At 42.9% G+C, this 25450-nt stretch overlaps 2 protein-coding genes across 13 annotated transcripts; one reads left to right on the top strand and one right to left on the bottom strand.

Annotated features, from left to right (window-relative positions):
• Positions 1–14656: 14656 nt before the first annotated feature.
• Positions 14657–24729, bottom strand: LOC103626807 (DEAD-box ATP-dependent RNA helicase 41). Of its 12 annotated transcripts, none has more exons than XM_008647155.3 (7): positions 24296–24665; positions 23988–24091; positions 22150–23686; positions 21097–21184; positions 19189–19404; positions 17410–17916; positions 14657–16609 (listed from the first exon to the last, which is right to left on the bottom strand). In XM_008647155.3, exons 2-4 carry the CDS (start codon positions 24055–24057, stop codon positions 21100–21102), a joined length of 1692 nt encoding a protein of 563 aa, XP_008645377.1. In that variant the 5' UTR covers positions 24058–24091; positions 24296–24665; the 3' UTR covers positions 14657–16609; positions 17410–17916; positions 19189–19404; positions 21097–21099. The 12 variants fall into 12 exon arrangements, with proteins under 12 accessions (XP_008645377.1, XP_035815001.1, XP_008645379.1 ...); XM_035959108.1 differs by having other exon boundaries at positions 19194–19404; XM_008647157.4 differs by having other exon boundaries at positions 19194–19404; positions 24334–24662.
• On the top strand, positions 17110–18196 carry EREB46 (Ethylene-responsive transcription factor WIN1). Its single transcript, NM_001155213.1, has 2 exons — positions 17110–17288; positions 17386–18196. Exons 1-2 carry the CDS (start codon positions 17182–17184, stop codon positions 17918–17920), a joined length of 642 nt encoding a protein of 213 aa, NP_001148685.1. The 5' UTR covers positions 17110–17181; the 3' UTR covers positions 17921–18196.
• Positions 24730–25450: the final 721 nt, after the last annotated feature.

Below are 25450 nucleotides of genomic sequence, written 5' to 3'. Positions count from 1 at the left end.
CAATTCTTGCCTTCTGTCGCCTGGTGCACCGGACAGTCCGGTGCACCACCAGACACTGTCCGGTGCGGATCTCCTTCCTTATTTGGCGAAGCCGACCGTTGGTGCTTTGGAGCCGTTGGCGCACCGGACACTGTCCGGTGCACACCGGACAGTCCGGTGCCCCCCTTCCAACCGTTGGCTCGGCCACGTGTCTCGCGCGGATCGCGCGGCCCACCGTTGGCCCGGCCAACCGTTGGCTCACCGGACAGTCCGGTGCACACCGGACAGTCCGGTGAATTATAGTCGTACGCCGTTAATCACTTCCCGAGAGCAGCAAGTTCGCCTGAGCCAGCCTGGCACACCGGACACTGTCCGGTGCACCCAGACAGAGCTGAGTTTGGCTGAACAAAGCCATCTTTAATTTCAACTTGATTTTTCCTGTTTCCAGCACTTAGACACAATACATTAGTCTCTAAAATAATGTACTAAGTCTGAGAAACATACCTTTATACTTGATTTGTACTTTATCCACCATTTAACACTTAGGCACTTGTGTTGGACACTAAATCACCAAAATACTTAGAAATGGCCCAAGGGCACATTTCCCTTTCAATCTCCCCCTTTTTGGTGATTTATGCCAACACAATATAAAGCAAGTAGAACAAGTGCAAAATCAATTCAAATAAGAACTCAAAATTGTTTTGATTTAGATTTGACATATATGGATCATTCTTTGCCACCACTTGGTTTGTTTTTGCAAATCAAACTCAATTTCCTATCTCTAAGTCAAACACACATGTTGACACATAAAGAGAGATATTTCACGAGAAATTGATCAAGGATTCAAAAAACTCCCCCTTTTTCCCATAATTAAGCCTTCTCCCCACAAGAGACCAACTTTGGACAATAAGAGACAAACAAGAGTATTTTGTCAAACAAAAACTCTAACTCTACTATTTTCAAAATTCTCAAGTGGTAGCTTATCCATTTCCTTGCTTTGGCCTTATTTTCTCCCCCTTTGGCATCAAGCACCAAAACGGGATCAATCTTGGCCCTTTAACCCCATTGCCTCACCAAAATCTTCAACTAAGAGTAAAAAGGCAATAAGAGTACAAGGATGAACTTGGAATAAGTTACTCTTTCATCGGAGTGCAGTGGAAGTCTTGCATGGTCCAAGTCCACCTTTTCCCTTTCAAACCTCCTTTGAGACTAAATTAAGCAAACTCAAGCACATAGTTAGTCTCAAAGGGTCAAGTTGTAGCACATCTCCCCCTAAATATGTGCATCACTTGCAAGTGGACTTGTGAGGTCCGGGGAGTGTTTGTACAACTTGAGCACATAAGTAAACAACAAAATGCTTAAGGAACATGATCAAGGAATAAAACACATGTATGCTATAAATCAATCCAAGTTCCACGAATCTAAGACATTTAGCTCACTACGCAACTTGCAAAAGGTCTGCTCAGCTAAAGGCTTGGTAAAGATATCGGCTAGCTGGTTCTCGGAGCTAACATGAAACACTTCGATATCCCCCTTTTGCTGGTGGTCTCTCAAAAAGTGATGCCGGATGTCTATGTGCTTTGTGCGACTGTGTTCAACAGGATTATCCGCCATGCGGATAGCACTCTCATTATCACATAGGAGTGGGACTTTTCTCAGATTGTAGCCAAAGTCCTGGAGGGTTTGCCTCATCCAAAGTAGTTGCGCGCAACACTGTCCTGCGGCAACATACTCGGCCTCAGCGGTGGATAGGGCAACGGAAGTTTGTTTCTTAGAACTCCAAGACACCAGGGACCTTCCTAAGAATTGGCACGTCCCCGATGTACTCTTCCTATCGACCTTACATCCAGCATAGTCGGAGTCTGAATATCCAATCAAGTCAAAGGTAGACCCCTTTGGATACCAGATCTCGAAGCAAGGCGTAGCGACTAAATATCTAAGAATTCGCTTCACCTCCACTAAGTGACATTCCCTTGGATCGGCTTGAAATCTAGCACACATGCATACGCTAAGCATAATATCCGGTCTACTAGCACATAAATAAAGTAAAGACCCTATCATAGACCGGTATGCCTTTTGATCAACGGACTTACCTCCTTTGTTGAGGTCGGTGTGTTCGTCGGTTCCTATTGGAGTCTTTGCGGGCTTGGCGTCCTTCATCCCAAACCGCTTGATCAAGTCTTGTGTGTACTTCGTTTGGGAGATGAAGGTCCCATCCTTGAGTTGCCTCACTTGGAACCCAAGGAAATAGCTTAACTCGCCCATCATCGACATCTCATACTTTTGAGTCATCACCCTGCTAAACTCTTCACAAGACTTTTGATTAGTAGAACCAAATATTATGTCATCGACATAAATTTGGCACACAAAAAGATCACCATCACAAGTCTTAGTAAAAAGAGTTGGATCGGCTTTCCCAACCTTGAAAGCATTAGCAATTAAAAAGTCTCTAAGGCATTCATACCATGCTCTTGGGGCTTGCTTAAGTCCATAGAGCGCCTTAGAGAGCTTACACACATGGTCGGGGTACCGTTCATCCTCGAAGCCAGGGGTTGCTCCACGTACACCTCCTCCTTGATTGGCCCGTTGAGGAAAGCGCTCTTCACATCCATTTGGAACAACCTGAAAGAATGGTGAGCGGCATATGCTAGCAAAATGCGGATGGACTCTAGCCTAGCCACAGGAGCAAAAGTCTCCTCAAAGTCCAAACCTGCGACTTGGGCATAACCTTTTGCCGCAAGTCTACCCTTGTTCCTTGTCACCACCCCGTGCTCGTCTTGTTTGTTGCAAAACACCCACTTGGTTCCCACAACATTTTGCTTGGGATGAGGCACCAGTGTCCAAACTTCATTTCTCTTGAAGTTATTGAGCTCCTCTTGCATGGCCAACACCAAGTCCGGATCTAGCAAGGCCTCCTCTACCCTGAAAGGCTCAATAGAAGAGACAAAAGAGTAATGCTCACAAAAATTAACTAATCGAGATCAAGTAGTTACTCCCTTGCTAATGTCACCCAAAATTTGGTCGACGGGATGATCCCTTTGAATCATCGCTCGGACTTGAGTTGGAGGTGCAGGTTGTGCTTCTTCCTCCATTACTTGATCATCTTGTGCTCCCCCTTGATCACACGCCTCCTTTTGATGAACCTGTTCATCTTCTTGAGTTGGGGGATGCACCATTGTTGAGGAAGAAGGTTGATCTTGCTCCTTTTGTTCCATTGGCCTCACATCTCCAATCGCCATGGTGCGCATTGCGGCCGTTGGAACGTCTTCTTCATCTACATCATCAAGATCAACAACTTGCTCTCTTGGAGAGCCATTAGTCTCATCAAATACAACGTCGCTAGAGACTTCAACCAAACCCGATGATTTGTTGAAGACCCTATACGCTTTTGTATTTGAGTCATAACCTAACAAAAACCCTTCTACGGCTTTGGGAGCAAATTTGGAATTCCTACCCTTCTTCACTAGAATGTAGCATTTACTCCCAAAAATTCGAAAATACGAAACATTGGGTTTGTTACCAGTTAGTAGCTCATACGAAGTCTTCTTGAGGAGGCGATGAAGGTAGACCCGGTTGATGGCGTGGCAAGCCGTGTTCACGGCTTCCGACCAAAAGCGCTCGAGGGTCTTGAACTCTCCAAGCATCGTCCTCACCATGTCTATAAGCGTCATGTTCTTCCTCTCTACCACACCATTTTGCTGTGGTGTGTAGGGAGCGGAGAACTCGTGCTTGATTCCTTCCTCCTCAAGATACTCCTCCACTTGAAGGTTCTTGAATTCGGACCCATTATTGCTTCTTATCTTCTTCACCTTGAGCTCAAACTCGTTTTGAGCTCTCCTTAGGAAGCGCTTGAGGGTCCCTTGGGTTTCAGATTTATCCTGCAAAAAGAATACCCAAGTGAAGCGGGAAAAATCATCAACTATAACAAGACCATACTTACTTCCTCCTATGCTTAGATAGGCGACGGGTCCGAAGAGGTCCATATGAAGTAACTCCAGGGGTCTTGATGTTGTCATCACATTTTTGGCATGATGAGAGCTTCCCACCTGTTTCCCTGCTTGACAAGCTGCACAAGGTCTATCTTTTTCGAAAGTAACATTAGTTAGACCTATCACGTGTTCTCCCTTTAGAAGCTTGCGAAGGTTCTTCATCCCCACATGTGCTAAGCGGCGATGCCACAGCCAGCCCATGCTAGTCTTAGCAATTAAGCATGCATCTAGACTGGCCTCCTCTTTTGCAAAATCAACTAAATAGAGTTTGTCGTCTAATACACCCTTAAAAGCTAGTGAACCATCACTTCTTCTAAAGACAGACACATCTACATTTGTGAATAGACAATTATATCTCATATTACATAATTGACTTACGGATAACAAATTATATCCAAGCGACTCAACTAAGAATACATTAGAAATAGAATGCTCATTTGAGATTGCAATCTTGCCTAAGCCTTTAACCCTGCCTTGATTCCCGTCACCGAATATGATTGAATCTTGGGGATCCTTGTTCTTGACGTAGGAAGAGAACATCCTCTTTTCCCCGTCATGTGGTTTGTGCATCCGCTGTCGATAATCTAGCTAGAGCCCCCGGATGCATAAACCTGCAAGACAAATTTAGGCTTGGGTCTTAGGTACCCAACTCTTGTTGGGTCCTACAAGGTTAGTACAAATAGCCTTAGGGACCCAAATGCAAGTTTTATCTCCCTTGCATTTTGCCCCTAATTTTCTAGCAATTATCTTCCTATGCTTTCTACAAATAGCAAAGGAAGCATTTAAAGCATGATAAATTGTAGAAGGTTCACTATTTGTTTTCCTAGGCACATGAACAACATTTCTACTAGACATGTGATTTATAGCATTTCTCCTAGCTAAATTTCTATCATGCATAATAGAAGAACTAGAAGCAACCATAGCATGAGAATCAAAAGCATCATAACTTCTATAAACATTTCTAGAATGTCTCCTATCATGATACATGAAGGCATGGTTCTTTTGAGCACTACTAACCATAGGGGCCTTCCCTTTCTCCTTGGCGGAGATGGAAGCCTTTTGGCTTGTTAAGTTCTTGACTTCCCTCTTGAAGCCAAGACCATCCTTAATTGAGGGGTGTCTACCAATCGTGTAGGCATCCCTTGCAAATTTTAGCTTGTCAAATTCACTCTTGCTAGTCTTAAGTTGAGCATTAAGACTAGCCACTTCATCATTTAATTTAGAAATGCAAGCTAGGTGTTCACTACAAGCATCAACATTAAAATCTTTGCACCTATTGCAAATTGTAACATGTTCTACACAAGAGTTAGATTTATTTGCTACTTCTAGTTTAGCATTTAAATCATCATTAACACCTTTTAGAGTAGAAATTGTTTCATGACAAGTAGATAGTTCACAAGAAAGCATTTCATTCCTTTTAACTTCTAGAGCAAGAGAATTTTGTGCACTAACAAATTTATCATGCTCTTCATACAAAAGATCCTCTTGCTTTTCTAATAACATATTCTTATCATTCAAAGCATCAATCAATTCATTAATCTTATCAATCTTAGTTCTATCTAATCCCTTGAATAAGCATGAATAGTCTATTTCATCATCATCACTAGACTCATCCTCGCTTGAAGAAGCATAAGTAGTATTGTTTCGAGTACATACCTTCTTATCCTTATCGTTGACCACCATCCCCTTGCCCCTAGGATCCATCTCTTCGGGCGGTTAGTCCCTTTCTTGAAGAGAACGGCTCTGATACCAATTGAGAGCACCTAGAGGGGGGGTGAATAGGTGATCCTGTAAAAACTTGAAACTTAATCCACAAAACTTGATTAGGAGTTAGCACAATTAAGCCAAGTGGCTAGAGAAGAGTCTTTGCAAGACACGATAACCACAAGAAGATCAATCACAGATAGACACAGTGGTTTATCTCGTGGTTCGGCCAAGTTCAACACTTGTCTACTCCATGTTGTGGCGTCCCAACGGACGAGGGTTGCAATCAACCCCTCTCAAGCGGTCCAAAGACCCACTTGAATACCACGGTGTTTTGCTTTGCTTTACTATATCCCGTTTGCGAGGAATCTCCACAACTTGGAGCCTCTCGCCCTTACACTTTGAAGTTCACAAAGAAGCACGGAGTAAGGGAGGGATGAGCAACACACACAAGACACGAAATCAGAGTACCAACACGCACACAAGTCGCAACAAGAGCTCACAACACAACTTAGCGAGTTCACAACTCAAATGGAGCTCTAATTGCTATCGCAAAGAATCAAATGCGCGGAATCAAAGTCTTGGTGCTTAGGAATGCTTAGAGAATGCTTGGTGTACTCCTCCATGCGCCTAGGGGTCCCTTTTATAGCCCCAAGGCAGCTAGGAGCCGTTGAGTGCATTCCAGGAAGGCAATTCTTGCCTTCTGTCGCCTGGTGCATCGGACAGTCCGGTGCACCACCGGACACTGTCTGGTGCGGATCTCCTTCCTTATTTGGCGAAGCCGACCGTTGGCGCTTTGGAGCCGTTGGCGCACTGGACACTGTCCGGTGCACACCGGACAGTCCGGTGCCCCCCTTCCGACCGTTGGCTCGGCCACGTGTCTCGCGAGGATCGCGCGGCCGACCGTTGGCCCGGCCAACCATTGGCTCACCGGACAGTCCGGTGCACACCGGACAGTCCGGTGAATTATAGCCGTACGCCGTTAATCACTTCCCGAGAGCAGCAAGTTCGCCTGAGCCAGCCTGGCGCATCGGACACTGTCCGGTGCACCACCGGACAGTCCGGTGCACCCAGACAGAGCTAACTTTGGCTGAACAAAGCCATCTTTAATTTCAACTTGATTTTTCCTATTTCCAGCACTTAGACACAATACATTAGTCTCTAAAACAATGTACTAAGTCTGAGAAACATACCTTTATACTTGATTTGTACTTTATCCACCATTTAACACTTAGGCACTTGTGTTGGACACTAAATCACCAAAATACTTAGAAATGGCCCAAGGGCACATTTCCCTTTCAGTCCTCTCCATAGCCTCGTAAAAACCAGCTAGTGTGGGATCAACAACCTTCTTCTCGTCAGCCATTTGATGCACACTTGAACAAATGTCGAAGCTCACAAAACAAGCGAAATCTGACGGCAAAAAAATTAAAACTTGAAAAATAGCACAAGCAATTGAGATGGCGCAGCAAATGCTATCGTTGCAGGTTCCTATGTATATGCCCAGTGCATTGCAACTTGGCGGGCCCTACATGTCATTGACTTTCGCTATTCTAGCGAAGGGAAGGTGTTTTTTCGGACCTTCGGCTAAAGGCCTTCGTTCACGTCGCAGTCTGAATTTGTCAAATGCAAAGACAAATTGATACTGCGAGGGGCTACAGTTGGGGGCCTTCCTCTTCCGAAGGTCCTCAAAAACTTAAGTAACATGTTTTCCAGTATGACATACTGTCTCAGGAGGCTTCGGCTTCTAGATGAAGGTGTGCACGGTATAAAGGCATGGTCTGATGGAAGGATAAACTAGCTCCGAAGCTGTGACTGGAGAAGCTTCGGCTTAGCACAAGGATGATGGTGAAAGATGGAACCGACCTAAGGGAGAAAATACCACTTAGTCCTCGATAGTTTGCCTTATGATTAATGGTAAATGTCAAGGACATGAATGTAATTTTGCCCAGGCTGCGCCCGGTGCCTATAAATAGATAAACAGTAGCACTATACTGTTCACGCTGATTTAAAAATCACTCTCGCGTCACTCCCGCATTTTTACCTTCTGTCAAACCGAAGGTACACATGTAATATAAATATTGTTGATATTTACTCATGTTTATATGAAGCAAGAATATGAATAATCTAATGATTTGAGATAATTATTCATATTCCCTTTGTATTTCATATGTCTCCATTTATATTCTTGCATATTGGGATGATGAAGGTATGTCCTTCATGACCTTCGTTTGAAGATCATTATATCCTAAGGTAGATAATGCTTCGAAGGACGAAGGTCTTTGATCATTAACAATTGTGTTGCCTTGTTCTTGATGTATAACATTTGAGAACAAGGACCAACATTTACTTATAGTGATTTTCACGAGTGATGGTAAGAAACCCGAGCGGATGTGCATGAAGCACTTCCCAGAAAGTTGATTCATCGGCACCTATGCAGGTCGTCAAAACGCCGGCGGTGGGTCGGATGTCTGGATCCCAGCTCGCGGCGCGGTGGTTGCAACGGAATCCGGGATTCCAGGGTGGTGGATTGCAACGGCGGGCGCCTCGGGCCTTTATGTGCTGACCCCGCGACCGTCTTCCCCATCCTCGCGCCTCGATTAGGAAAGCATCAACGTGATCAGAGGGTTGGGAAAAGCTTGGCATTCCGCCAATCGGGTGCCGCCGCCGTGGGAATCTCATCAACGCGAGCTCCCGTGCGGCCACCTCAGGGTGGTGGTGCGGAATCACCGTTGTGTTCGGGTCTCCTACAAGGTTTACGGAGCTGGGAAGAAGCGATTGGGGTCGAAGGGAGTCTGGAATTCTTCGCTCCGCTATCTCCTCCGTCGCAGTCAGCTCGGTTCCGTGGCTGGAGAATTATTCTGCGCCACTACAGGTAAATTACCCATCCACGTGTTCACCATTAGTTCTGCATTGTGTTGAGGCTATCGGGCTCAGGGTTGGGGTTTTAAAGCGCTAGGCCGCGGTTCGCAGGTGTTCGTCGCTAGCACAGTGGAGTCGCCGTACCCAGGCGAGCGCGGAGAAGAGATGGCGCGGGCCGTCGATTTCTTGATGGGTGGTCGAGATTAGGTGAAGTGCGGTAGGATTGGTAGCCGTGGGATCGTGAATGCGCGGTGGGGATTCAATCTTGCTTTCCCCGTGGCGAGTCAATCGGGACCGTATGGTTCTGATCGGACGGTTTGAGGCGATTCAGACTTCATAAAATCATAACCATTGGATTCCGATCTGATGACGCCAGTCACACACTGATTCATAGCACGATAAAATCTAATCGCAGCCGCAAGCATTAGATCGGACGGCCTATATCACCTCGTATCCTTTCGTCGTGCGCATCTTGCGGAACAACCCCTCGGTTATCCAGGAACCAACCCGCCATCCTGCGCGGGTGCCCTCTGTGTCTAGGGTTTTTTATTGATTGGCCCGTGTACTTTACAGAAAATGACTCGCAGTCCAGGGGCAAATAAAAATAGAGAATTAAATATGGAAATTGATTTTTAATGCAAAAGAAATTTCAGAAACTTGTAAAATTCATATAAAATTCATTTTTAGTCTAAATTGACCCATTCCAGCTCCTAAATTTTTGTAATATTATTGGTTACCCATTAGTGCCACTGTTTTGGCATGAAGGCACATTAAAGTTTATCTAGTACTGAGTCTTGTATTAAATACATAAAACCTTCAGAAATTCATATCTTAAAATCTATAACTCCAAAATTAATATTTACAGTTCCTATGATCTTATTTTAATGTCTAGATTATTATTGTGTATTTTATTTACATGTTTGGTGTGATGTTAATTTTTGCTATACTATGTATGTATTGTATTGATGCGAGTAGACGAGCAAGCTATTGAGGATCCTGAGGTTCAGCTGGTAGAAACTGCTGAGCAGGAGCTCGTTGAAGGCAAGTTGTGCCCTTGATCACTTCTTTTACCTATTCATGTTCTTATTAATCATAATGATCTGCATAGGTTAATTTTGATGGGACCCAATAGGATACCCTAGAATTTGACTATCTTTATACCTTGTTTCACCACTGGTTTTACTACAAACTTTTTGGGTAGTATATGCTATTGCTTTATATGGCTTTGGGTATAAATATATTCATCACTCATTGTTATACTTTTTATTATCTGTTTATTATTATTATTCATGATAAGATCATTATGTTAATGGGAACATGGAGAACCACCCGGGAAAACAGTGCTACCACAAGGGTATAATGGGACGCCCTTGGCTGATTAACTAGGAAAGCTAGTGGATGACTACCTTACCCGAAAGGGGCAAGGGCAGTAGGGGAGTGGTCAGTGTAGGGAGGTCCTTGGGTTGATTTTGCTGCGATGGCGGTCAGGCGAGGGATTCCTGCATTGGAGCTTCCTATAAACTGTAGCGGATTTTCTGAAGGTAGTGGAACTTTGTAAAGGCCTCGTAGTGGTACCCTGCCTCGCTTCCTAGGTAGAGGTGTATGGGGTCTGATCAACTCCGTGGCAAATGGGTAACACGACTTGTGGGTAAGGATGTGCAACCTCTGCAGAGTGTAAAACTGGTATACTAGCCGTGCTCACGGTCATGAGCGGCTCGAACACTCACATGATTAATTTATGGAACTTAAACTTAATCTGTCATTTCATTGTATTTGGGATTATTTTATTATTACTTTTACTTATTATTATAATGGTTTGGTATTTACTTACACTTAGTAATTGCTAATAAAATTTTGACCAACTTATAAAAGCAATGCTCAGCTTCAGCCTTTATTTCATTGATCAGCCTTACACTTCATGAACTCTCACCTTTGGTGAGTTCATGCCACATTATTCCCCATGACTTGTTGAGCTATGAACGTATGTGAGCTCACTCTTGCTGTCTCATACCCCCCCCCACAGGAGAAGAGCAGGTGGTTCAGGAGGAGCCACAAGGCGAGGAGTATGATCTGATCTAGGTGGCGTTTCTCAGTTGACATCGGCGCCGACGATCCTTAGTTCGTTTTATGTTTATTCTTTTATTTTGTATTAAGTCTTCCGCTATGTAATAAATACTCTGATGTTTTACGACATTTATCTCTATACACTCTGTTATTATATATGTTGTCTTCTTGGCGCATGTATGAGATGCACATGGCTTTGTTCCTTAAAGCCGGGTGTGACAGGAGAAAAGCGACGGTGCAGATAATTGAGATGGAGAGAACAAGGCGGTTCTGTTTTCTATACGCCCCTCGTCTAGCAGACGTCTTCCTTAAATAGAGGACCAACCTGGACTAGATAATAGTTCGATCTGCTAAATTCCAAGAATTGCTCCCCTGGAATATCTCTACGTGCAACCACATGGAGATCTCGCACATAACGTGCGTGCCCATTACTCCCGGTTGACGTGGCAATCTAGGTGTAGTATTCGATAACCAAACAAAACAAAAGGCAAAAATTGAACTGTCGTTTAGAACACTTCACGTCACGACCGCGCATTGTCACAAGTCACAAATCACGCAATAAATAACGCGAGCGAGCGCGCGTGTGGCAGCCTTCATAGCCCTTTATTTGTCTCATATGAAGAGTAGTGAACACTACCACATATAAGTTGGTTCTCCCCTACCTAGATGAGCAACATAGAACTAAAGTTGCATGTCATCTATACACACCACATTGACTTCCTTAGTGAATTGAGCCACACACTAGTGGACCTAATTCTAACGCATGGTCCGGAGCAGGCGTCGTCCATTCCGGTGCGCGCCGACGGTGATGTATGCTAGCTACAAGGAAGTTGCAGGAAGCTACATCGAGGCAGGTGAAATATTGAGATCTATAATATATAATATATATTTGTTTTTATATAATTATTATGTATTAATATCTATACTATATATAAAGCATCAGTTTCAATGGTCGTCTTGCGTCATCTTTTTACAAATAACTCCTCACAGTTATTTCAAATTAATCCGCTGCACGCCTATAGATGGTCAAACGGCACCCGGCACGGGCCAGACGCCAAGAACATCATGCTCAGATATTTTAAATATTGAATATAAATTGTATATATGTATATACGTTTTTTGTAAAATAAGAAATATATAATCGTGTCGGGCCGGACCAGTACTACGGGCCGAGGCTACAGCCTAAGCACGGCACGACGTTCTTGGCTCTTGCAAACATTAGGTCGTTTCTAAGACCACATTGGCGCAATGGACTCCATGACATTTGAGGTTGCTGAATTGGATGGAGCAACAATGATTTGTCACACTAACAGTAAAAATAAAAGGTTATTTGTTGGTTTTAAACGTTAGTAATTGCTACGAAGTAGCATAATTTTTATGAAGAAAATCCAGTTTTTATTGATGCCTGACTTTAGCAATCACTCCATATTTTGATATATCTTTTTTATAAGTTTGAGTTTATGTGACTTATTTTCGAAACTTGAGCTCACAAACTTTCTCTTATTTGATCTCTGTATGGTGGAATTATGTCATTTTATAATCTCTGTTCGTTCAGTTGGACAGTTGGTCGTTGTGAACTCTTTTCTAATCGCTCACTTCATTGGTCGTGTTGTACCAAGACATATTGCATGGAGTAAGCAATAACATCAGTTAGCCAAATAAAAAAAAATGTTATATGGAGAGCGAAGACAACCAATAAAAAATCTTAAAATTTTATTGGTGGATAGTTTACGTGGGTATTGTTATAAGCCGTCGCAACGCACGGGCAAACCGACTAGTTTTATCTAATTTGTGTCTCTTGGTAACGTACGATCATTCATTGTACTATTTTAATTAATATAAATCTGGATAATTATGCTCCTTAATTTGATTTGACGGGGATCGATGGGATGAGTAGATGGCCGGACGGGAAGCACACGTACGGTCGCGGTACGCGTGTGCGCCATGCAACTCGCGAAGTCGTGAACTTGTGATCCGGTGCTTGGTCGTTTTCCACGGAGAACGCATGATATTATCAGCGATTGCCCACGGGCCACGGGCCACGGCCCACGGCGCTAACCTATACCATGCGTCGTAGGAGCGAGTAGTGCTAGCCGGCCAGCAAGCACGACGGCGACCCAATGCAGGTACCGAACCATCGAATTTTAAACAACGGCGACGCCGGGAACAACGACGGCCCAAGCTACGCCATCTTTCGAGACAACTTTACCGAACTTTAGATTCATTGGAAACAATTCTACCCTAAACAAATTTATTAAACAGTTTAGATTTCATAGAATCTAAGTTCATCAGAATGGTGAATCTAGGAACCAGATTCGTGAAACGTACGTGCTGCGTCTTGTGTGCTGTCGTTCTCTCTCCTTCTCTCATCTCTTTCTCTCTCTTTCTTTGGATGCAATCAGCGTCGTCGATGGAACCGAGAAACCGGCCGGCCGGCGGCTAGCCGCGGCAGAAAATAAAGGACACTAGCTCATAAATTTGTTAGAGTACATCGGATTCTCTCGGCCGTGTCTACTATTACGTAGTAGCTAGTTCTCTCACTATATATATATAGTCTCATGCACACCATCCATCGCCTACGGCCTACTACGCTCTAATAACGGACGACAAAGACGGAGTAACCATGCTTAACTTAATTGCTTAATGTAACGACCGATGTCTATCAATAGGAGTATTTATTGTTTAATTAATCGCTGACCAAAATGCGTAGCGTAGCGTACGCACGTACGCACGTCAGTCGCTCTTGTCTTGGCTAGGTACGTAAGACGACGTTTTCACGTTGTCTCATCCGGAAATGGATGCCACTGATCCATCCATCCATCCATCTCGATGATTCCTATGCAATGTGCCATTCAAACCCAGTGAGTCCTCAGCTTCCTGGGCTGCCCAATGCGATATGTGGTCCGATCAACAGGCCATTTTGGGCCCTGCTTATTTTGCTGCCCACACTGGCACACTTGATGCTCACTTGACTTGCGAATAATAAATAGTTTTTATGAATTAGAGATTGGCATAGATGTATGTATGAACCTATTTTTCAAGGTTCATTCTTTCTAGGTGCGTGGTATTGATACAGGCTTGATTACCATGTAGTATGTGTTTTTGATGTACTTTGCATTGATTAATTAGTTGCCAAAGAGGTCGACGTCCGGTCCGATCGATCACAACGGAACCATGCATGTCCTGAGGCTAGAGTGTGTAAGCTCAGGGATTGTTTGTCGGTACATAGAAGAAAAAGGCTAATAAGCTTTTGGAAATCCATCCGCGCGAGCAAGCCACTCGACATACATGGAAATTACCACTGGTCAAACACGCACGTGTGCTCCCTAATCAAGTACTAGACACCAGTACTACTGCTATATAGTCTGTCATGTGAGCACATGCCTGGAGCACAGCGTTCGAACTGGCCCGGCCAGCCTGTTTTTTTGCGAGGGGATGCAGTTGGAGGAGGCTAAAAGAGACCCCCCAGACCCATGGGCGTGGTAGGCTAGCTGTGGCGCGCCATGGCCGCTGGCTCGATCCACACTCCACCACGCACGAGAAAGCTACGGTTGGAGTGGATCCGAGTGATTAAAGCCAGCTTTATTGCGCTGTCCCCAGATTTGTCCTTGCGGCCTCAGCTTTCCAAGGAAAGATAACAACAAAAGTTAAAAACAGATGGCGAGTAGTTGCTAGGGCAAAACCGTGCAATTACGGCACAGCTGACCATATCCTACTTGCCCCTCCTTTCACCAACCCACACTTTGATGCCCAGTTCAGATCTACTGATCTCCGCACGAGACGAGAGTAGGACAACCGGCCGGCTTTCTAATCTACTGATGATGACGGACCCATGCATGTAAAGACTGGAAAGTGCCCAACTACTACAACTCTTGTCAACACTAATAATCCATCTCTGCACTGCCAGATTAGTAGACTGCATTTTTTTTTTTGGTATTGTCTACCGCTCCAGCCTCCAGGGATGGAGGTACCATTAATGTGGATATGGAGGACTACTACAACGTAGTAACAGATTCCAAGTTCCCAACGTTTTCCAACGCATTTCTTTTTTCTTGCGATGATGCTGGAACTTATCTATAGTACTAGTATATTCATATTTTACTATACCATGCATGTCGGTTTGCCGCTTTGAGCGGATTAATAATCTATACAGAATACAAACATATACATAAAAGAAAGAAAGAAAGAAAACCAAGCAGCTTCCGGTTCCTCGCTAAGGTCCATGATTTTGCCGGGAATGATTTGGGGAGACCAGCTTAGTCATATATATGGTCCCAAAAAGAACCTTACCTCTCTGTCCACTGCGCCTAGGCAACATCAAACAGATTCATTTCTAACGTAGGTGATGATTAAAAATAATAATTCGGACTCCGAGATGCGCCTCAGGTTACAGGAGCTGAGGAACAGATAACTGCTGCCAAACATGCAGGGGCTTCAAATCCAAATAAAATACAGTGCACTGCATGCTCCTATTTTCTTTTGACTCCACCGGCAATTTTTAAAGATACACCTGTGCACAATGCGTGAGAAAAGGGTGTACGTACCAGACAGTGTCAGAGGACAAGATCTCACAGAACCTTCTTATGCTCCAGTCAGAGGTGATCGACTGACACATGACATCCCCACCGTAGATGTACTGCAGGTACCTGTTTCTCATTAATTAACTCGACAAGGGCAACAGACTCAATCAATTTATTTCACCTTTTTATTTTACACAGCTTAACTTCTGTAGCAACGGGGGCAGTTGCTCGCCTGGTAAAAATATGACCCACAGCTTACCGATTTATTGCAGACCGACGCTTCATTTTGGTATCACAGGAAAGCCTAGCACCTCATTCATGCAAATGGCTCGGCTTAGAAATACGAGCGCACGGCATGACCACGAGCTCACCCGTAACTGATTTTTTTTTTCTTTTTCTCCCTTTCTAAAAAAGCACGGCTGTGAAAGATATTCCAAGGTGTGACTTGCTGAAAAACCCCAGTCAAAACCATTAAGATACTTCACATCCAAACAATGCGTGCAAACTGATACTTCCAAACAAAATGGCAACAGTTTTTTTTTCTGGAAAGCACCCAAACGGGAAAGTTGTGGGAGAGGGAACACAACATTTAAGTGTGCAAAGTCGTAATCTGCAACCAAACATTTTCAGCAAAGACTCCAGCTCCCTTTCAAAGAACCCAAAATTATTAGAATGTTTGGATACAGCGAAGGATCTGATCTTACTATAAACATTTGTCATCCTAAGACAAGAGTAAGCTTATTGCTGAAGCAGACTACCATAAACCTTTAGAGCTACCGTCTTGTGGATAGTTTCAGAGGTTAACGAAAGAAAGCCAAGTTCAAGTGAAATGAAATGAAATTTTCTACAAACCGAAGCACACGAGATGTTCAATGGAGAAGAAATGAAGTTACGTGTAGACAGATTATTATAGCCTAACTTCATAACCATTTTGCAACCTGATTTCTATTGTGAGAATATAGCGAAGCCAAAATGTAAACATACTATCAAATTCTCCACTGAACAACAGTTCAGTCTACTCCCATATTATAAGTGACAGAAAAAAAAAACTTTTATATTTCTTCATTGAACAAGTATCCATCAACTGAGCACACACCATCATCATCACCAGTCTGTACCTGCAGCTACCTCAGACAAGCTTAAATGCCAACCATCTCCAAGCAATTCCAGAACTAACACCCCAGGACAAAGGCACCCTTGTCAATTCTCATACACAGGTCGCACTGAAATCACTCTAAACACACAATCTATATTCAGTTCAAGAACAATTCACTGTAAATTTCAACATCCCATTACATATTTATAGAGAAAAAATTGGGTGACGGAACACGACTAGAGATTCCAAATGAAGCAAAAGAATTTTGACGTTATCTCAAAAATATGCAGTAAATATTCCAACACCCTAAGTTTCAGCACAAGTCTTACCTATATGCTTTGCCGCAGTGTCCACGCTTCCAGTGATACTCAACAATATGATTGGCCCCAGTAGCTCTGGAAAAAGAGATGAAGTTATCCAAAACAGATGTACATTAACCCTACATAAACTACTACTAGGACTATGTGGATCAACTTAGGGTTGCCCCACAAATAAATGTGGCAGCCATGGGTGTAGGTGAGAGTGTTTATTACCACTGTACTAGCAGGGAAGGTGGTTATGCTATGCATACACACAGTTCACCGACAGCCCACACCTGCAGACACCATGTGGCCCCCCCTTCAGTTGCCCCTCCCCTCATCTTTTGCCTCTATAGTTTTATCCATTGACGCACGCTTGGTCTACTGCTCTTGGCCCCAGCACCCCTGCTCTCCAGTCAGTGTATGCCGCCTTCTATCAAGGTGGCTTGGTGACTGGTGAGTGAAAACTAGGTCCAGACATATTCTCCACTCCTTTCCTCTCTTACTACCTACGCAGCTAACCACATTTATCACTCACTGCAGAAGCAAGTACAGGCTGGGCAGTTTATATTCACTCAAACCAGCCCGTTCCTCCCCCACACGGCCACACACACTTCACTTCATAGGCGCCCCAGCAGAGCTCATCTCTGCCTCCTGTGTCCTTCTCCATGACAGAGAATCTCCACTCCAGGAAAATGGTACAGCCAAAGAAGTTTCGTGGAGTCCGGCAGCGCCACTGGGGCTCCTGGGTCTCTGAGATCAGGCATCCCCTCCTGTAAGGCCTCCGTCCCTCTAATTTTTAGGGAACATAAACTACTGATGCAACCATAATTCTGAATTGCAATGCATGTATCTTTTTGTGATACGTACAGTAAGAGGAGGGTCTGGCTGGGTACCTTTGAGACGGCTGAGGAGGCAGCGAGAGCATATGATGAGGCTGCTGTGCTGATGAGCGGACGCAACGCCAAGACCAACTTCCCAATCCAAAGAAGCAGCACAGGGGAGCCTACCCCAGCTGCGGGAAGGGACGCCCGCAGCAACTTCAGCAGCGGCTCCTCTACCACCAACCTGTCCCAGATTCTCAGTGCGAAGCTCCGCAAATGCTGCAAGGCGCCATCACCGTCCCTGACCTGTCTCCGCCTTGACCCTGAGAAGTCCCACATTGGTGTTTGGCAGAAGCGTGCAGGAGCCCGTGCTGACTCCAACTGGGTCATGACAGTGGAGCTCAACAAAGATGCAGCATCCACTGATGCTGCATCACAGTCCACATCAGCAACAACTGCTCCACCAGCCACGCCGATGGATGAGGAGGAGAGGATCGCACTGCAAATGATCGAAGAGTTGCTGAGCAGCAGCAGCCCAGCTTCACCCTCAAACGGAGATGACCAAGGTCGCTTCATCATCTGAAAAGCATGGATCAAACAGCACAAGTCACCATCCCAGATCAGAGTTTCGCTAGGTCGGTTGGTACACAAGCAGTTCAGGTTGCTTCAGTAATATAGATATATGTCTATTACTAAATCCAACTTACAAGAACTATAAAGTTTGCAATTGTGTGCAGTTCTATGTACGTGAAAAGCTCTACATACACATGTTCCTATCAAGATACTTTGTTACACATCAATGTCAGTGATATAATTGCTTATAAAAGAAATAAATAGATTATGATTGTGTTACTGCTCATCCTTTGCTTGGATCCTGATGTCAAACTCAGTTGAAGAATCTCAACAGTTTTTTTTTAAATAGTGAGTATACAGTCTTACTTTATTTCTTCAAACAAAGAAAAAAAAGCTAAACAAATAAAAAATCTCAAAACAGGATGAAGGTGATGTTTGCGGATAACTTTACTTTTATGAAAGAATGGTTAGAAGGGCCATGCTTTATGAGATGTCATCACTATGGCATACAAGACAAACCAGCAAGTAGACAATACATCCAATTCCACATTACCAAGCACTACTGAACACTATTAAGAATGGAACATTTAAAGATGGCAAAAACTGTTATGCAATCAAGATTCTCGTGCAATCGTCGTGCCATCAAATTAAAGTCATAAAAAATTCTCAAAAGAATTATATATGTACTTCATTATTTACTCTACCAATATATTAAATTTTGTATTCTAATTCATCCTATGTTAGGAGATATAAAAAGGAGAAAAATGATATAATTCTCTTATTTATATCTCTTAACATAGAATGAATTAGAACGTAAACTTTATATATTGGTAGAGTAAACAATGAAGTACAATTATATTCTTTTTAAAAAAAAAATCATGACTTTTGGTAGCTTGATTGCATAGCAGTTTTTGCCTTTAAAGATACCCTCTTCTGCCAATCTTGTATTAATGAATAGGTCATGCACTATGTTCAGCATCATGTAACTATCAAAAGCTCTACAATGTGGACGTAGAGATGCACTAAGGGTGGAACAATCAACCCAGCGTATGGACCATGAAGATGTGCAACAAACACTTTAAAGGCCTTAAGGTTATATTTCTCCTCATTAAATAAGCAAATGTAATATATAAATAATTGATAATCATGACAAGGTAGTACAGACAAATGTCATAATGATCAGCATAACATTTGCCATCAGACTAGGAACAATTGATTGTTCTTAGAATTTTGCCATCTAGCTCCAGTATCCCATGGCCGGAATCAGAGTTACCATACCATACCAAAATTGAGGCCTTCATGTGCCCATCACATGCCATTATGACCGAAAAGGCAGCCATCCAATCAGATACATTAGTGAAAATAACTTGCATAGTGGTGATTCATCCACCACAGTAGTAGTAAACTCATGATCAGCAATTCTTGGCATTGAGCTACCCCTAACAAGTAACAACTTGTATCTTAGCTGGCATGCAAACATGACAGTGCAAACCCCTGCACGAGTGCAATAGATAACAAGTTAACAAAAAAAAACACAGTAACTGTGCTATTTTCTCTTCCAGAACTCAAAGAGCAGACAGCGAAAAAAGCAATTATCAGCTCCATGGTTGTATTTGGAGGTTGGTGCAAAGCATGCAGTCAATGCTAAGGGCCCAGCCAGTTAGTTGGTCAGTCAGAATGTACGATTGTATTAGAGAAGAATAAAAGAGAAGGAAACTATATTCCCACCAGTGTTGATCCGTTCCGAGTTGTGTTTCAAAAAATAACAAAACAGCAACTTTGAGGCCTGTCATTTCGAAAGAATTTCTGGATAGCTACATAAAAGAGTTAAGTTGTTTCAAGATAGTTTAGATGCCTGTTTTATATCCAGTTCTTGTCTACACTGGATAATGGTATAAACATGGAAGGTTTGGAGTAATGCTTGTTTTTGTTCCCAATTTTTTGTCTACAGCAGTCAAACCGAATTTCATTACCAGGGAGCAACAAAATTACAATAGTTTAGTGAGAGACAAAGCAGTCCAGACGCAAACAAAAACGCCGTCACCTCTGACCACCAAGGGTTCAGCCGATTAGGCACTTCTGACCGTGCAAAAAAATAATGTTCCCACTAGTGTTTATCTCAATCATATGTTCCACATGTAGTTATGTTTGATAACTTCAGTTCATTCAGTGGGTACTAGCTGTTTCCCCTTAAAATTTCTTAAGTTATTTCCCATTACTACCATTGTTATCTCCTAATCAATAGACGATTGTATTCATAATTTGGTAGAAATTTGCTGTGCATCCAGCGCCAATAGTAGACTATAACACAGACAGTATGTGAAATTTGATGGCCTGACCACAAAATTTAGAGGTATGACATGAACATCTCCAATTTTTTTGCTATTCTGTTTCTGTGCTCGGAAGGGCAGGCTTGGTGTAGTGGTGAGAACTGTCTCACTGAGTCACCAGGCCACGGGTTCGAACTAGCATTTCCGCATTTGCGGAAGGAAGGCTTGCCTTGGTTTATCCCTTTCCCAGACCCACTCACATGGAAGCCTCCGGCACTGGGTCTGCCCTTCTATTTCTGTGCTCGATAATTTCTAGTACCACATTAGCTGATTAAGGAACTTCTATAATGCAAAAGCATGCAATGAATATGTCCAGCAAGAAAGCTGTAGTGGTCCCTTAATATTAACTCAATCCTTTGCATCGATCCTATTCAAATAGACCACTGATGTCATCTTAATTAAGATTGAGAAGCACGTCGTATTAACTTATTCACTTGGTAATGGTGGTCTTGTCATACACTAGATCTACCCAAAATGGTTTAAATAAAGTTCAAATGTACTCCCTCCGGTCCAGTATATAAGGCACAATTTGACATGACATGGTCTTCTTTGACCATTATATTGTTTATAATCATAGTATTAAGACTATTGGATAGTGCATTTAATTACAAATCTAATCATATCAAATTTGTATTACAATAGTTAACAATGGTTGGCCAAATTATTAGTCAAAGATTGTAAAGTTTGAACCTTGATATGCGTGTGTTCCTTATAAACTGGACCGGAGGGAATTCGTGTCATTAATTAAACTGCATACCAAGGGTAAACATTGTAGAACGTTTCTGCAAATTATAGCTTGTGGAACAGAAAATTATTGAATGTTGCAATAGTTACAATGAATAAAAATATGTTCTACCTGCTAATTTGTTATTCCACTGAATCTTCTTTTTGCACTCAAAACTATTGCTAGTAACCTTTCCAAAAACACGTTAATTCTCCCAAACCTTGCATCAGATAAGCAGGGAGTGAACAGAATATGAATACAAAATATAGTGATTGAACATTAACAATAAGGGAACAAATTGAATGCAAAAAAGGTTACAGAGTGTAGGGTTCAGCTATATTTTTCAGCATAGTTACTTCTCATCAAATTGTTATATTGTCAGATTCAGCACAGCATCTTCGGCTACGAATGAGCTACAGACAGTTTACCAACCCATATACTAGACATTTGTAAGGGCAACCACTAGAGTGTAAGATCCAACCTGCCCCTTTGAGTAGGGATAAGTACCACAGGTCCACAACATAGTGGTCCTGAAGTACTTTCTAAGCTTTCTTTATGTTTTGTTTATTAAGATCAGCATACACCCTCACTGCTATGGAATTGTACATGGTAACATTCAACCAAAATCACAATGATCCGTTCAGTTTTCAGTAATGAAGCACTATTCAGATTCAAATCTCACTTCACCAACATAACTGAATGAAATAACTCAGGAGGTGAAACAATACTCTAGTAGCCTACAAGATATAATAAAGCTAATCAATTTTCAATCAAACTGCATGTTCATTTACTGATAAAGAAACTAGAGACAAACATAAAAAATAGTAAAATACTGTAGCTGAAAATGAGCACAGGAAAAGTCACTTGTATCATATGCATTTGACTTACATTTTGTTAAAATTTACAAGCAATGAATCTTGTTTATGTTTTTCCAATGTATTGATCTCAGACATCACACATTGAGAAATAATCATGGACTGTTTGCCCCTGTTGGGTCTGTGCATGATTGAAATTCAGGAATAGTATGAACTCTAGAGATAACCAAATTATCCTTTAGGTAGATACTAAATAGACAGATCTTCAAACGAATTGACAAGACAGTCTCAGAAAAACATGCAAAAACATCATATTTCATTTCAAGAAAGATAGAGCAACTCTTTCACACATGTTGGTCAAGAACGAGACCTAGAGCTCAACTTTCTCTTCCTCTCGCTACCAACATAAACACCAGCTGTGTATCTTGAATTTGCAATTTCACGGGGTATCGGTGCTCCTGCAGTCTTCAGAACCTGAACAAGCTCTTTGAAAATCCTTCTATCCTCCTCATTCACAAACACAACAGCCATACCCTCCTCACCCATCCGGGATGCCCTTCCAACTTGGTGAATATATTCATCAATGGAATTTGGTAAATCAAACAATATCACTTGACGTACTTTCAGAAGATCCATTCCACGCCCCAGGACGCCAGTAGAAACAACGACAGATACTTCTCCTGTTAAAAACCTTCGCAAATTCTCTCTTCTCTCAATCATCGTTTTCTCACCATGGATAGAAACAACCTCTAATCCAGTAGCAACAGTAATTGCTTCAGACAACAGATCAGCTCCAACCCTGGAACTCACAAACACAACAGCAGGAGGTTTAAAATGTTGCTTGCTTTTCATTATCTCAAAAATCTTCTGCTTCTTCTTCTTAGACTCCACCCAAATGACTACTTGTTTAACTAATTTGTTTGGTCTGTTTGGGTTCCCACAAGAGATACTTATCACATTATTAGCCAGTGAGTTAGACATCTTCTCAACTTCTGAATGTATTGTTGCTGAAAACATCATAACCTGTGGGTGTGAAAGTGACTGAAAAATCTGCATGGCCTGATCCCTGAATCCCCTCTCCAGCAGGCAGTCCACCTCATCCAAAACGAATACAGAAACATAGGTAAGGTCAACATTGTGTTTCATGAGAAGATCAATTAGCCTCCCAGGGGTGCCAACAATTAACTCAACACCATTTTCAATTCTGTAAATTTGTTGAGGCAATGGATCTCCGCCGACAATTAGAGCAGTTTTGAAAGGCAAACCTTTACCAAGCACCTTTGCTTGCTCTTCTACCTGCAGGCATAGCTCTCTTGTTGGAGCAAGAACTATAGCCAACGGTCCTTGATTGCCTGTGCATTCTTGTGATCTTAATCGTGAACAATGAGCAATTATGGGAATTAGAAAAGATGCAGTTTTCCCTGAACCAGTATCAGCAGAAACAAGTAAACTTCTATTACTCATTGATGCAGGGATGACTTGCATCTGCACTGGAGTAGGCATGCAATATCCCGCAGTCTCGAGATTGTGCACAAGCTTCTCAGGAAGACCACAGGCAGAGAAACACATGATTGGATCAGGAACAGCATCACCCTTGACACAAATGTCAAGTTTACTCCTCAGTGAACTGATCCGGCTGTCAGCTAAAGTAAGTATATTTGGAAAATTGATGTCCTTAATACAAAAGCTCTCATCGCCTAAAGGAAGGTTCACACGCTTTGCTGCTTTTACTGCTGGCTTTGTTTTAGCAACTATCCGAGAAAGAAGGATTGTCTTACATTCCACACTGCAGATGTCATCATCAGTCTGATCACATATATATTCACCATATCGGCCACACACAACACAGCGAGGCTCCCCAGGAAGAGCTTCTCTCTGCTCAAAGCATCTTTCCTTCACAGGTAAATCTGCAAGTAACATATATGAGAGGAAATACATTGATATCTGATCAAAATGGATGGAATAGTGAGCCAGCTAATTTTAGTCTTTGACCTCCTAATTACTGAACATCAAGTCAATAAGGAAGTTGCGGCTTTACTATATAGTTTTAAGGACCATAAATAGATCTATGTAAGGTGTAATAAAAATTTTAGTGCCATGCATTTCTGTGTTGTAGAGTTTTTCCTTCCTCCAGTTTCTGTGTAATATAGGCGTTCAATATGATGTGGGATTTCAAGAAACGTGCAGCAACCAATCCAGTACAATTACCTTCCAGCTCATTATTATCCGATGATGAAACAACAAAACTATCAGCTGATTGGTTCTCCCCTTGCTCCATTCAGTCCAGGAAGAAAAGAAAAGGCACTAGTCAACTACACAGAAGAAAGGTAGATACGATCAGTTCAGACACCTCAAATATTAACCCAACCCAATCCAACCACTATTTAGAAAGAGGTAAAATGTTAGGTCATATTTCAAAGAGAAACATGAAATTTCGACAGGTTTCAACTGCTTTCTGTGATTTGTATTCTGTACGAGTGGAATATGGATTTAAGTTAAAGCACACAGCTCGTTACCCGCAACCCGTGGGTCACCAACTCGCAATGACGCCCACCTCGGACGGTCACGGCCAAAGCGCCCGAGTTTGGAGCCTCTACCGCCCCTAGGGTTTGGAAGTTGAGGGCGGAGACACCGGGGGCAGCAACAGCTCCTGGTGGCCCACGAGGCGCGGGGCACAGCTGATTCCCGAGGCGTTTGCCTGTCGGCTGCGATTTCCCGCGTAGGGCGCTGGCGGGAGCTAGATGAAGGCCAATCAACGACTCCACTTCAAGCAGGCAGAAAGGTAGTGTCACGACCCTTGGCCGCCAAACCCTAGACGTGACTCGTGAGCGCGCGAACCTACAAAGAACCGATGAACTAACTAAGGTAAGTAAGGCGTTGTTTTCTCGCTTATTGTTTGCCGGTGGCTAATTAGCAGCTAAATAATTAGCTAAAAAAATTAGCTAGATTATGTTTGGAGACTTGGCTAATAGATTTTTTTATACGACCTATTAACACGTATTAGCAAGGTCAAATGGCTAATAGATAAACAGTTTGTCAGCCATCCGACTGACAATTAACCAATTTATTAGCCGATCTGTTTGGAGGTTAAGGTGCTAAAATTAGCCGGTAAACTATTTGCCACAAGGATCCAAACAGGCTCTAAGTCACCGGAGGCGACGAGAAACACATGTAATCCTTTCATTCATTTCATGATTCCTCTTATTCATCTGCTACAAATATTTATAGATCATTTATATAGGTCAGATTATAATCAAGGGTTAGGCCACACTTAGGCTCAGATTAACCATAATCCTTCTATAAGCTTCTCCACCAGATCTACTCTTCAGCACGCATTTGTGCACCAGCACTCACCTGTGCGCTGGTCATGACATTTCCCCCTCCAACAGAACTCGCTTGTCCCCAAGCGAGGGCTTCGGCACCAGATCTACTCTTCAGCACGCATTTGTGCACCAGCACTCACCTGTGCACTGGTCATGACATTTCCCCCTCCAACAGAACTCGCTTGTCCCCAAGCGAGGGCTTCGGGAAACCTATTCTTGATGACATGAGTCTTCCCATGTTGCCGAAGAAGCAGGCAAGCCTGACCATTTGATTAAGACTTGAGGCACCACATGATTACCCTTCCTGACCAACCTTCGATCCACAATCTCCTCAGGTCAAATCCCTAG

Source organism: Zea mays, chromosome 5 (assembly GCF_902167145.1).
Source record: "Zea mays cultivar B73 chromosome 5, Zm-B73-REFERENCE-NAM-5.0, whole genome shotgun sequence".
In the NCBI taxonomy this organism is placed as follows: domain Eukaryota; kingdom Viridiplantae; phylum Streptophyta; class Magnoliopsida; order Poales; family Poaceae; genus Zea; species Zea mays.
This window is presented reverse-complemented; position numbering and strand designations above follow the sequence as displayed.

Coding starts and splice junctions, on each gene's coding strand:
- EREB46 (NM_001155213.1), top strand. CDS start 17,182: ATGACAGAGAATCTCCACTCCAGGAAAATGGTACAGCCAAAGAAGTTT. Junction 17,289..17,385: donor GAGATCAGGCATCCCCTCCT/GTAAGGCCTCCG, acceptor TGATACGTACAG/TAAGAGGAGGGTCTGGCTGG.
- LOC103626807 (XM_035959107.1), bottom strand. CDS start 24,057: ATGGAGCAAGGGGAGAACCAATCAGCTGATAGTTTTGTTGTTTCATCA. Junction 23,687..23,987: donor GGATAATAATGAGCTGGAAG/GTAATTGTACTG, acceptor TGTTACTTGCAG/ATTTACCTGTGAAGGAAAGA. Junction 21,185..22,149: donor AAGAGAAAGTTGAGCTCTAG/GTCTCGTTCTTG, acceptor ATCTGATGCAAG/GTTTGGGAGAATTAACGTGT.